The sequence below is a fragment of the Trichoplusia ni genome, chromosome 20, assembly GCF_003590095.1.
Source record: "Trichoplusia ni isolate ovarian cell line Hi5 chromosome 20, tn1, whole genome shotgun sequence".
NCBI classification, from domain to species: domain Eukaryota; kingdom Metazoa; phylum Arthropoda; class Insecta; order Lepidoptera; family Noctuidae; genus Trichoplusia; species Trichoplusia ni.
In genome coordinates, this window is record NC_039497.1 from 5,632,098 (window position 1) to 5,646,338 (window position 14,241).

Here is a 14,241-nt window from a genome sequence, read left to right on the forward strand (position 1 = left end):
TACCTTACATCCACAAATAATGACCACTTGATCCATATCGCATGCACTTTTGTACCAAATTAATTAAATAAATGGTCAATCTTTCCATTTTAACCAAAACCGATATCCAGTCATACCGCAAACTTTTGAATCAGAGTAGCTCGCGACCGAAACTCAGAATGAAATACATTTCAACAAATTTTAATTACGTCAGATATGTGTGGTGAGAGACATGTCATAATTAACACTTGATTATTTGTATTTTATTAAAATTCTGGATGTTGCCAACTTCAACCGCTGCAAATTGAAAATGATCCCTATGGAACATTAAATGGGGTTAAAAACTATCCTATGGTTTTGTAAGGCGCGATATTAAATGTAATGATTTTAGAAGGTCATTTGACTAATTCGCGTGCGTGACCAAATGAGGCTGTCTGGATATTTAAAAAAAGGAAATAAAAGAACAGAAAAAAAATATGAAAATTGGCGGGAAGCGAAAGGGACAATTCATGACGGGCGATTCTGGCGGGAGCATTGAAAAATACGTCTACGCTTGGTGTACGGTTTAAAGATTATTATAAAAGATTTAAGAAGGTGTGGTATCCGAATAAAGTTGTATTGTCAACAAAGGAATTTTATTAAAGTTTTTTGGTTACCAAATTTCACATTTGATGAACAAAAATCCATCCAGTCAAACACTTTCACATTTATATTATTTATAGGATTTTCAAAGGTCTAAAATAAAGTATTATGGGTTCATACGATTGTTGTCAACTCTAAAAAGTGATAATTGTATCAGCATCTCACAGAGATATATTAAAACAGTTGTGAAAGATAGAAGCCGTTCTACGCCTTGTAATGCTCTGTCACACCTCAAGAGCTACAAAACTTGCTCAGCTAGACAGGAAAGCAACCCTAACATAGTTATGAAAAGGCTAGGATCAAGATGATGACTTATATTCCAATATTTGTCACAGTCGCTCATCTTCTAACGATGCTTCAACGAAATAACCTCTTGTTACAAAGTCCAAACTTCAAAATAAGTTTGTTTCACATCCCTATTTACTCATTACCATCGCGTTGGTTTTCGTCACCTTCCTCCATGTTTCCTCATGCTGCGAGCCATCGAACTGGATAATTACATGATTATTTGGTTCAAGTTTTCATTGTCAATAGTCCGTTGGTAGTTTTTGTGGTTTATACAGGGTGTAAGGAACACCGTACCACCAAAGTCGCATAATGACTTTAAAATAACGTGTTAATTAATATTAAAGAAGTCGCTACCGTCGGAGATTAATATTTATAGATTTAGTCATTTTTGAGCACGCAATGAATTGGTTACCGCGCGAACCTTACGCTCAGCGTACGTACTTACACGAACTGTAATGTGGTAGGAGGGCGACACTCGGCGACACGATCGAAACATTCGAAACGCGCGCGCATTTTATAAAAATGTTGTGATGTAACGAAAAACAATCACAAAAAAAATACCAATCAATTTACACTATTCTGACTTCAATCTGTGTCTTGTGTATTATTAAATCAAACCTACTCTTACCTTAATCTCGCTCACTTCTAACCAGATAAGGTTCGAAATGTCCGCCATCTACGTGCACACAAATTTTGGCGCGGCGAAAAATCTGCTGCTGAACCCAGGGCAAAAAGTACCGCGTCCAGTAAATGTTCATCGCGAGACTTGCATTGCCACGTGCTTCGCCATAACACATTAGCATGTTGCCATTCTCCCGGGCGGTAAAATAACCTATCGAGCTACTAGGATCGTAATTTAAATAATACACACACAACACACGCACTTATATCACTTAACACAATAAAATTGTCTGCCTACACGATAATTAGTCCGCGAATTACCCGATTGCACATGCACATTCGATTAGCGTAAGGAACAAACTGAGTAAAAATAGGTACTATTTTGAAAAAAGCCGAACTTTCGGTTTTACCTTTGAGTAGTGTTGGACCTAGGTACCTATGATTCTTTATCGATAAATTACATGAGGTCGAAGTGAATATCGTAAAATTATTCTTGACAATAAAGTACTTAACTTAAACCTTTAAAATTGATTAATCACAAAATGTACTTTTGTGTAAGAACATAATTGTTTTATGTGACTGGAATAATTATTCAGCAGTTCGTAGGAAAAAAAATGATTAAAATTTTTAGGCAGGAATTTCATTAGTAGATGATGGATATTAGTAACAAAACAGAGTTTAATTTTAGAAAAAATAAATTATTGTTTATAACAACATGTTTTAGAACTACAGAATTCTAAACAATAACAAACTGTTAATAATAAAAGGTTTTAATAAATTTCGTAGTACGATAAGTTGATAAACGCTGAGAAAGTGATTTTTTATTTTATAACATGGAACCCGTGTAACAAAAATCGATGTACTATTTTATCCAGTGTCACAGGTACGTCACTCGCCGATACCGCTGTAGGTGTTTGTCGGCGCGCTGGCGGTGTCGACAAAGGCGGCTAGCGGTGCCTACAAAGCGCGCGGCTTTTTTTAAAGGAATAGTAGGCAGGATTACGAATAATGAGTGCGAGTGCGCGCGCAATAGTTGCGCTATCTCTTACGGTTGACGCTCATGTATTGGTTCGGTTTTGACGTCACTTTCGGTTAGATTTGCGAGAGAGCGATGACCGACGAGTACCTTTACGAATCAGCTGATCGGGAGCAGTTTTTAGTGTTTCATTTACATTGCCTTTTTTCGTGAAAACGGCTTAATAATTACTTTCGTTATGAAAATATTATTGAAATACGTAGGAAAAATGATTTTATGACACATAAAATTAAAAAAACGCGAAAAAAAAATGCAATTTTCATGAAAAGACCGATGAAAAATTCCAACGCAGGGGGGTCTGGAATCATGTCTAGAACTCAGGTCCCACGGAAAAGTCACGGTGTTCCTTACACCCTGTATAGTCTTGTTCTTGGAATAAAATTAAAAAACATACAATAGAATAAATTTATTTTTTTAAACATGTCAACTGCGAGTTGGACTCGCAACATTATGGGTTAACTGCAAATATAAATTTATTTGAAGTGTCTTTGTCTTATGGATTTTGTTAACCGTTAAATCTTTTCGTGCTGATAGTACAATTTAAAGTCGATTTACTTGCAATTAAAACGGTCATACACAAAAAAGGCCAGAGTAAAAACCTCTTTCTGCAAACATGGCACATGCAACATTAGTCATTATTTTTGCCGTTCATTTGTTTCACGTTAACCCTAAAATCTAAATGAAATACAGTCTAATAAGATCTCAATAACAAATGCTCTGAAATAGTATTTGCCCTTGTTTCTCGAGATTAGAGCATCAGTGTTGTGTGCAGCATGCGAGATACTTACAAAAGATTATGCGCATCTTAAATCATAATAGCTCGTCGAGTCAAGGTCAGTGAAATCTTCAGCGATTACCCTTAATTTGGGCAGTACAGTATGCACACAAAATATACTTAGAAATAAAAAGGAGCCCCTGTATTACCTTCTAGTAGGCAAAGGCCGATTGCCAAAATAAAAACTTGCATAAATTTTAAAATGAAAAAACGGAACGGTAAAAAAGGAATTTAATCCCTGTGTCACATGCACTATAATCACCAATCGAAGCAAAAACACTGAGCTGCAAGAGCGAGGCGCTCTCTATACGGTTTAGGGTGTCGTTTCTGTTTTACGCCCAAAAAAAATATTAAAGGATAATAAAAATCGAAAGAAAAATATTAGGCATCTCTCATTCCGGCGGGGTTGTCCGAAAAGATTAACCTTACCCCAGTGCACAAAAGGCAAAATAAGGAACATCTCTGGTTTTCGATCAGTAAGAATCTGACGCTCCGTCCCGCTCAACCTAAATTGGGCGGAGACATTTGATAATGAAAAAAGGCAGCTCTATTTCCCTCTCTTCATTTTTGGACTGTGTCTGTGTAACGTTTGAATTCACTAAAACAATACGTTATTTGTGACATATTAATCTATAATTCACATTAAAATTTCATATAATTTGTTTAATTAATGCACATTATGATAATTTTGCTATGGGTCGTCCATACCAATTTGGTTATTTATTAATTAGTCATATTATGTGAAGATAATGATTTAAACCCATTACTGTGCTGTTATCCGATACAAATGGGAATATTGTATTTAATTAAACATTGAAACCATTTTGTAAAGTAGTATAATAGAAAATTCTATCTGACATTGATCTTCACCAGAAACTGGCTTTTTCGGGAAACACATGGACAGGAAAATCAGAGAAAAGAAACGCCCTTAAGTCACCGTTGTGAGGATCTCGCTAGGAGGATATGGTGGAGCGTTCTGTGGCGGTCAGCCATCTGTCATTCGATCCTCGCGAAGGACAAGAATTTGTTTGATCCATGAATGATTCAAGAAGTTTGGTGTCTTATGTAACTTGAATGTTTTAATGAAGGATTTGGGTTTGATTGAGGGACTTGGATTCTTGTGTCAAATTTTGACGAAATTCCTTCTTTTTAAGAAAAAAATCTTCTCACACCCAAAATGATCTTTCCAGTGTATGGATCTAAAAAGTCATAGTTACGTCATTTGTCGAATAGAAAGTTCAAGTCGTTCCTATCCATTTGAAACTTTCGATTCTTTTTCTGTTCTTATATCATGGCAATACACATGGCATAAGACCTTATCTTTTAAGTTGGTGAAACCATTAAAATATTAACATTAACCTGTCGGTCTGACGGTGTTTCTACGTTTACACGCGATCTCGTGAACGTGTACGTTTGGTACGTTGCATAATGCATGACGTGACCTTGACCTCGGCACCCATCTGACCTCCTCTGCGCACTTAGAATAAACATATCACGCTATTAAAGTGAGCTGAGGTGTAAATCACATGTGTTTATATCTCAAGCATAGTTTGTTAAATTTTTAATGATTTCTTTGTATTTATTTATTAGTTGCTTTTCCACACTTACTTTCTAAAGTTGAATGTTTGCAAATGTGTGTGTTTGTAGCCTCTTTACTTTTGAACGCCTTGACCAATTTTGGTGAAATTTCTTATGAAGTTAGCCACCTGCCGAAAACTATTACCGATATTAGTTAAACTGCTGTAGAGTGTTTTCAGTCCTCAAGAGCCGAAAGTAGATATCACCCGGAAAAACAAAAAAAGTTATAACTGAACTTCACCTAAAAAATCTAGAAAAATATGTTTGCTATTCATTGAGAAAAAGAGAAGAAAAAAATACTTTAATTATTTAGACTACAAGATCTTATTACTTATATTTAATTAGCATAAAAAGCGCCTGAAGGCAGGCTTTGATTGTTCCGTTAAACTTCAGAGCTATACAAAGCATCGATGCTATGTAACATTTGTACGTTCAATGTTACAGAAAAGAACAATCATTAAAATAATTACAAATACGACAAAAGAACATTATTTGAAAACGAAAACAAAAAAAAATCGACAATATATTTATTCTTTCTCGAAATATCGTCCGATAGACCCAATTAGTAACGAATCAATAGTTTTAAAGGCACCTTCTTATAAATTTACCTCATCATTGCGGTATAATTAATCCAAGTCCGACGCACTACCGCCGGCCGTCAAGCCACCCCTTTACCTTAAAAAAGTACTGCAGTGGGTCAGCGGCTAAAAATCGATGCAAGGAGTATAATTTCGTCCGTTGTCATGGCAACCAAGGTGTATACAAACCTTGGTTTGCTGTTTGTGTTATGAAGTATGTGCTTTTTTAGGTGTAACATGAATTGAGATTTTGAATAATGGATTTTTTTATTCTGTAGATGAATTTTATTATACTTTTTGCAAGGGTAACATTGGTAATTGACAATCTTAGTAGTTTAGCAACTATTGAAATACATACGCCTCTAACTCTTGAAATTGGCACGCATATTATGTATATTGACTATTCTTCTAGTATACCATTGCTTTGGAAAATATTCTCCTTTTCTTTTAATACTAATTATTAGACTTTTTGTTTTTTTTTTTAATTTACATATTTTTCTCCGTGGGTTTTTTATTTAAACCTACACCACTTGGTTGGTTTAAATCTTACGTACGTGTCTGTAAACCTTTTTACTTCTAAATGCGACAAACATTTTTTTTTTCAATACTTACGTAAATTACGAAACCAGTTTCTAACCCATCATTTAACCGAAAACAAATAGAACTATGACCTAATCCCTCTAATAGTTAGGAATAAATTAAATACTATATTTCGTGTGCGGCGGGTCCGAACGTGTTTCATTGGTTATTGCTGGGATTCCAGACTAATCCCGTCCTAGATAATTCTATGCCTAGGTATAAATACTGTAGATTAGTATGAATATTTAGGAATAGGAGTTATGCATGAAATAGATGCAACTAGCAATTAGTAGACCTCGTAAAAGAGTAATATATACAAACATAATCTAGGAAAATTAAAATGTCTATCACGGTATATGATATACAGCCTGTTAACAAATAAACAGCGAAATCCTAAACAATCCTAAAAACTCAAACACTTTACCTATACTAACCTGCATACCTTTAATCGATCTTTAAAACTTTGACCGGCATCCAATCAAACCTGCCCCGGTGTTATCAAGCACTACAAAACACCCCCTATACCCCCCCCCCCCCCGACAGCTGTCTCCTCCCATCCCCTCCCTGGCGCTGCGGGAACAATTTATTTGTCATTTTTTATAACACGTGGTGACGGTGCTGCGTTTGATCCCGAATTTTCCCTTCAGGCAAATAGAAGAAATTTTAATGTCAATATGGAAGTTTGGTGCAGAAGTACAACTAGAAGATTAAGCATCAACGAATCGATTCCGCCTAGCGCGGTCCACAGCTGGACATTGGCATTGGAACCTTTCGTCATCACCACTTCGGCTTGGGCTTAGTCCCACACTGCGTTTGCCGATCCGTAGTCTCCATTGAAGGACTTGGGAACAAATCCGACGTTCGAGGATTTGGTAGTTTGAATCTTGTATATTGACAGATGCATCTAAAAATAATTAAAATTAAAATTGCAAAAATAGCCGAGTAGTATCGGAAACAAAATACATTGTGCATGATGTATCACGAGTACAATTCTCTCGTAGGATAAGCGGTAACCCCCGGATCGTCGGGTTTCATTCGTTCTTAAGGGAAATTTAACCTTGTTCTTCTGTTATGTACCTGTACGGTACCCCGAATCTTTATTGTTAAGCGACGGACGTCCGGGCCCTCGGTCGTATTCAGTTTGTTCCGTGCCAAACGATTGTGGAAACGTAACGTGAATTTGGAGCTTTCCTTTGAATATTATGCTATTTCGGCGGTTCAGAGTTTTCAATGGCCTCGTAAAATTGGGACTCGGGTTGGTTTTAAGTTGTGTTTATAAAGTTAAGTACGCAATTAGTTTTAAAAGATTTCCTTATTTATAACAAACAGACGGCTGAGTTATTGCGGTGCCTTGTTAACTTCTGTATCATTAATACATGTACGTCATTTTCTGAATGCTTCAAAGCACTACATGACAAAATATACGCATATTCTGCTATCTAAAGAATAGATAGAACAGATTTTTTTTTCAATAACGCCTTCGTGTAATATTGTAGCAATTAATGCTTGAAGCTGGACTCATGTGCTGTTCGGTGCAGATAATTTTCGTCGATGATTTACAATTCGTCGCATTGCTTCTAAGTTTCAAAAGGCGTTTGATACGGAATACCTAAAGTTTAAATCAATACTAATTACTAACACAAGCCTTAACAAATATCTTCTCATAAAATAGGGAACCATTGATGATCGCCTCACTCGAAGACTATCGTTTGTCAGAGGTATTCTAGCATTATTCACAAAGTACCTACAACAGCCCGGATAGCCGAGGTATAGGACACCACGCCAAACCTACTGTATGCGACGTGTCGCGGGTTCGTTCCCCACGAGTCTTTCTGTCTGGGACAGTTTGGCTGTCTATGTGCATGTGAGTTGAATGTTTATTAAACCTCAGTGACATAAAGAATTCATTGTTTAAGCGAGAGTCGTTTAAAAAAAAGGTAGAAATAAAGCCCGTTACATCCGATCTAAGACTGATTTTTGCTCGGCTCTTCTACAGAAAGAGACTGTTGAACAGTGGGATTGTTACAAACCGATATTACTTCTCAGTTTCTTTGTAAGTTTATGCGCAAGTCAGACATCACTACAGTTCGTCAAACAAGTGTTAATACAGCCTGAAAGCCATCATAAATCATGTCAGAGTTCAAAACAGGCCCACAGTGCGTAAACCTTTGTCAACCTTCAGCCTCGACGATGTCAACGCAATACCTACGTGATTTCATATCTATGTGCAGCTTTAAACTGTTAAATCCTGAGGAATAAAGCTCTCTCAATATACATTAGTATAGGAAAAATTGTATGGGTCGGGGATTGCCTAACTTTTGAATCTAATGCTATAAAGACGTCGCTGACAAAAGCATTGACAAAAATATTATGTATTCAATTAAAAAGCTAGCCAGGCCACGTGCGATTCGGACTTTCGACACTGCAGGTGCAAGCTAAATAAGCGAAAGTTTATCTTTAGATATTGTAGATTACTGTAGATTTTCAAAAATTGGTAATATGAACTTTACTTGTCATTTTTTAAGCTTGCTGCTGTCATCATATGTATGAACTTACTAACTGTGTGTACACACACACATACACAATAATAATACGATAGAGCATTACAGCGGGCGGCTTGTTGTATTATAACAAGGACATCCTGGGCAACACGATACCAGTTAGACATAGTTTCTTCTAGCTTAAATAACAGCCGGTATCCACAATTTAAAGAGCTTTCCGAAACATGGAAGAACTCATTATGACACACAAACATAGACACCCAACCAGGGATCGATCGCATCAATTTTAACTTTTGCAGTTGTAGTTTAAATTTATCATTACTATTTTAGCTCGTAGAACAGGCGTCTCTATGTAATTTCAACATAACATTTTATATTAATTTCATTTTAATGAAATGCCATGGGCCAATTAAAATGGCATTACCTTCATACGGTCTTACTATACAGTATGTATAAATAAATAAATAAATGCGGACAACATCACATACATTGTTCTGAACCCAAAGTAAGTTGCTAAAGCACTTGTGTTATGGAATTCAGATACAACGAAGGTACCACAAACACCCAGACCCGAGACAATGTAGAAATGTGAATTTTTACATTGACCCGACCGGGGATCGAACCCGGGACCTCAGAGCTAGCGACACCTTGAAACCGGTGCGTACGCCACTCGACCACGGAGGTCGTCGAATAAAAAAGTATAAAAAATCCGATCCTTGATTGACATACGCATCAATGTATAAGTGATTGAAAGACGAGCTAAAAATATTAAAAAAATATAAGGTCTTCACATACCATAAAAATGTATTTTTTTAGCACAGCATTAATGAAAAATGTTTCGGAAAATTCCATAACTGACAAAACCTTTTTAGAGATTTTTAGATTTATTAGTTTCCTGTGCAGCCTTTAGGTAATCTGAACGATATTATTTAAAATTAATTAAATTTATCGGGGAAAATGATTTTGTTTTCTACCAATAAATAAACATAAATACTTGTGTTAGTAATTTTACGTTACACGACAACCCCTAATTGATCACACAGATTTTTGAACACATACTGTATACTAAGTACTTATGCCTAGGTAATGACGCTTGAAAAATTAATGACTTTATTTGTGGAGAGTTAATTATTGTCAATAAAACATAATATTATAGTTTTAATCCCAGTACAGTCGCGTAGATATTATTACCGCGGTATAGTCGTGTTTACTTCACAATATGATCAAAAAGTTTTTAATGTATTTAGCTTTGCTTTACTTGGACTATCATTTTAATATGTGTTATTCTGAACCTGTAAGTCTATGAAACTAGTTATTTTTGTCATTGTCATAATTTCAGACCGGAATCACCCAGTGTTAAGTAACTATAGGCCTCCCATTATCAACCGACTTAAAAAAATAGTAGGTTCTCAATTCGACAGTATTTTTATGTTTGTGCCCCCAGAACTTAGGACTGGGTGAAGCGATTATGTTGATTCTTGTTTCATTTAACGTGAAATTATGGGATCCCATTTATATCCATAATTTCATCAAGCCTTGACCCTTTAACTTTTTTTATTTTTAGTCGGTTGTGTTTGATCTTTTCTTTTCTTTAATTCTCATTATTTTTTCTGCTCTTTCATATACTGCCTATGCTAATAAATAGTTTTGTTTTCGCTACCACATAATTATAATTAACAAGAGAAATAATTAATCATGAATTATTTTTCAGGTATTGATCATGAATTATTTAATTTAAATAACAATTTTTCAGTTGACGTACATAAATACTGAGCACCCCGTGGTCACATATGTAGACAAGAATGTCTTCGAATACTTCAATTTGACAAATCATCGAATGAACCGGCACGACCCCAGATACTACGTTGGAATAAACACCAAGACGTTGGTTGTAGTCGGTAACAATATAAAGGTAATTCTTTCCTTTACTATCTACTATCAAGCTTACTTTCTAGAGGAAAAGAAGTCTGTCAGTATTGACATGTGTTTTTTGGGGGCCGCGATAAACAGAAAAGACTTAAGACGAGGATGTATCAAATAGTCCAAGTCTTGCACGCTCCCTGTCCATCCGTGTATTTTTTGGTCATGTGCGCCCTTCCCAAATAAGTTATGGGTAGGACTTCTAGTCTGCTAAGAGTTATCGTCTTCGTTTTTTGGATTTGTGTCACCCTGGTAGTAAGTTACGAATGCGATATTTGAGTCAATTATTTTTTGAGCAAAAACAATTGTATTTTATAAACTTTCATTTTATCTCTAACATCCCTGAATATTTTAAATACACACTTTAAAAAATAAAAGAATATTATGCCTTTTCGGGGTAGTTGTGCTATCCCGCGTGGATGGTAGTACGGAGTATGGAGGTTTTTGGAATGCCTTTGCCTAGTAGTGGGGAACAGGAGGCTTAATTTAGTAAAATAAATGCAGTTGTGAAAGCAGAACACCACTCCATGCCGTGTTATAAGAATTGAAGCTGGCCTTTCGGACAAGAATTCTATAAAAATATTAAATACTTATAAAATAATACACATATTGTTACTTTCAGTTGGACTTCTATTTCTACCAGTTCCTAACGAACAGGTATCGTCCGAGTTTCATAGAGATGCACTTTAAATTCTGTGAACTTGTAGCGGACTCGTTCATTGGAGCTACTTTGAAACGAGCCTTCAACGACAGGACCTGTCCTTATCCTCCGGTAAGCAAAAAGAATTGAGATATTGTAGTACATCTCTCTCTCTCTCTCGCTAGTACGTACTCTCTTCCACAAGGAGATACAATGAATTATATATGGTGGTAGGCTCCGTAATAATAAAAATGAAGCACTGTAATTAATATATACTTACAACGTTTTTTGACATTATAAGATACCTTTCGGTAGATATAGCGGTAGCAAAGATTTCGAAAAAAAGATGTTAGTCTTCTCATGTAAACTGTGGTCATCTGGTATGAATAATGATTTAATACAGTAATTCCGTGTTTCCATCATTATACATACTGACACCAAACGGAAATGACATGATTAAGTAACTGACTCCACTCCAGCGGAACTTTTCATCAGATAATAACAAATTACTTTGATGGCACCTCATCAGTTTCGTATCAAGCAAGGTTTAATCTGTATTACCTTATATTTATTTACCAAAAAGTATTTTTTCCCGTCACTGTTTATCAATGGTGTAAATTACTTCGAAAAAGTCCAATTCTTACCTCGTGATACAAATTCACATATACCTAAATCTGCTAGATCACCACGTCACCACGACATAATTCATCCGCTTACTACAAATAAAACGAAATTTCTATTTCAGGGTATTTACGACCTTGAAAACCTGTCCCTAGCTTACGTACCAAAAGGCTTTCCATTCACAAAAGGCCGTATTATCTGCAACCTCACGATGACCGAGCGGTCTGGCACAACCAAATACGTTGGACACGGATACATTGACATAGAAGTCAAAGTGGCAAAAAATATTAATCGGGAAAAGAAACCCAAACAATAAAATATATGAATAACGAAAATTGTGTTGTTTTATTATCCTGTTTAACCAAATGACGACGGCAATAAAAATATTTTGCATCTGGAAATATCAACTGTGAAAAATATTTAGGTAATCATTCGGTAACTGTATGGTGTACTCTGGTTGTGCTTCAAATATTTTACATGTACGTCTTCTTTTTCTTATAGGCCAGATAGGCAGTCGCTCCTTATAAAATGAAGAAGGAAGACCTTATAGGGAGAACTTATAGAAAGTATTTAGGTGCCTCCGGTTAGTCTGGAAATCGACCAAAATATAGTCGGGAAAAGGCTAGAATGACGATCTTCTTCTTATAATGCCGTCACTTTCGGAGGTTGGCAATCATTTCGACTATTTATAATATGTACACTGCCGTACGGAAGTACGACCCACTACCCATAACGTAGATTTTACATCCAATAAAAATACATACTCGTCGTAAATATCTCATTTGCAAAAGGCATAAGACAATCTCATGCAGAAAACTGACTGAGTGACCCTGCCACTCCCGAAAAGAAATCAGTTGCAGTAAAAAAGGCGCACTCTAGGCCCTGTAATTCGTCATCTCCCTTCCACTATAGCCTCAGATTAGGTGGCAGGTCTGTAGTATAAATTGAACTGCATTTAAACCATCGTATGCATAATAAATTACACAGTTTATGTAACAGACATGATCGCATGTTTGATGTATCTAATTTCCCTATACCAATTACCTCATCGCTAAATTGGTATTTGTTGGAAAATGTTTGCACAGCGGTCAAACATGGGATATCTAATCAATTTCCATTTTAGATACACTGTTTATATTATGGATCTTTGATTTGTAATTTAAGCTGTGCTAGCCGCGGCAGGGTCAGTTAGATGGCTGACTATTAATGAATAAATTGATATCCTCAAATCTTCGGTCTTTTAAAGAATAGAAAGAAAAAGTCAAATTAGCAAATATAAGATAAATTATCAATTCTCCGCCAGTTATACCAATATTCGTCATCTCCCTAAACGTTACCCAAAAACCATAAGTAGGTCAGAATAGATGGTCCATATTTGTCGTAAGATAACAGGGCTCAGGGTATTGTGGGCAACATTTGAGCCGTGTAATATACACAAAACAGGCTGATCTCTTATAGAATGTGTACCTTTCATATTTCATGCAAAAAGGTTCTTACGACAGCCGGTGATAGGGTAAATACAGATCGACGAACAAGATTACGAGGGTGCGATTATTTTTGTGAAGCTTAAACGATTTTTTATTGATGGTTGCCTGTCGCCGTCAGCAGCGGACTATGAAGTGTTTTTTATGCCGTTTAGGAGTAGTTTAAGGACCTAGACATGTTTCCACAATCAGCATTAGGAATAACTCTGCAATGATACTTATTAGGAATCATATTATTTTAATGTAATATAATATAATATAAATATAATAATAAAAGACTACTTATAAACGTCTCATAGCTGGGCATAGGCCTCCTACCATGCAGGGAAGGGTTGAGCATAGATCACCGCGCTAGCTCACTGCGGAGTGGCGATTTCAGATTCCAATATTTAGTAGCCAGATTTTATTACGATGATCCCTTCATTTTTAGTCAGTCGTGTCTTAGAATGATTAAGAAAGTATAACATCTAAATGTCACATTGGTTCTTGGCGTTTTGATTAAACCTACGCCTTTGCATACAAATCCATTCAAAGAACCACAAGGAAAGCAGATTATTATTTCAACGTACTCCATCAAAGTACAGATACCATAGTTTTTAAAAAGAAGTAGTTATCGATTTTTTGATAGCGTAAAAGTTTCATTATTGAAAATAGAACAAATGAACCTACGCGCATATCTATAACAAGTCTTTTTTGTTTTAAAACTATAAAGGGTCTATAGAAAATTTATTTCTATTTAATATTATCGAAGAAAAATCGTGCGTCCGTATCCAGCCTTATTGTTATGTGACCTAAGTATACCGCTATGTACTTTAATATGAGTTTTTTTTACCTAAATATCTTTTGAATACCTCGAAATGTGTTCAACACACAAAAGAAAAGTTTCTCCGAGTGGAAAAGTATATGCTCAGGTTTACTTGAAATCTTAGAATGGGAAATGTAGAACAATGATGGAATACGGACAAATTTCTTTGTCATATTGTTTGTGTGTTTTGTAAT

At 35.7% G+C, this 14,241-nt stretch overlaps 1 protein-coding gene across 1 annotated transcript in view; it reads left to right on the forward strand.

Annotated features, from left to right (window-relative positions):
- LOC113503783 overlaps positions 1 to 13,866 on the forward strand; it is a 71,755-nt gene extending 57,889 nt beyond the window's left edge. The window contains exons 2-4 of the mRNA XM_026885875.1: positions 10,331 to 10,489; positions 11,120 to 11,269; positions 11,883 to 13,866. Coding sequence (XP_026741676.1) covers positions 10,415 to 10,489; positions 11,120 to 11,269; positions 11,883 to 12,074 — 417 coding nt within the window. The 5' untranslated portion in view covers positions 10,331 to 10,414 and the 3' untranslated portion in view covers positions 12,075 to 13,866. The remainder of the gene's footprint in view (positions 1 to 10,330; positions 10,490 to 11,119; positions 11,270 to 11,882) is intronic.
- Positions 13,867 to 14,241: the final 375 nt, after the last annotated feature.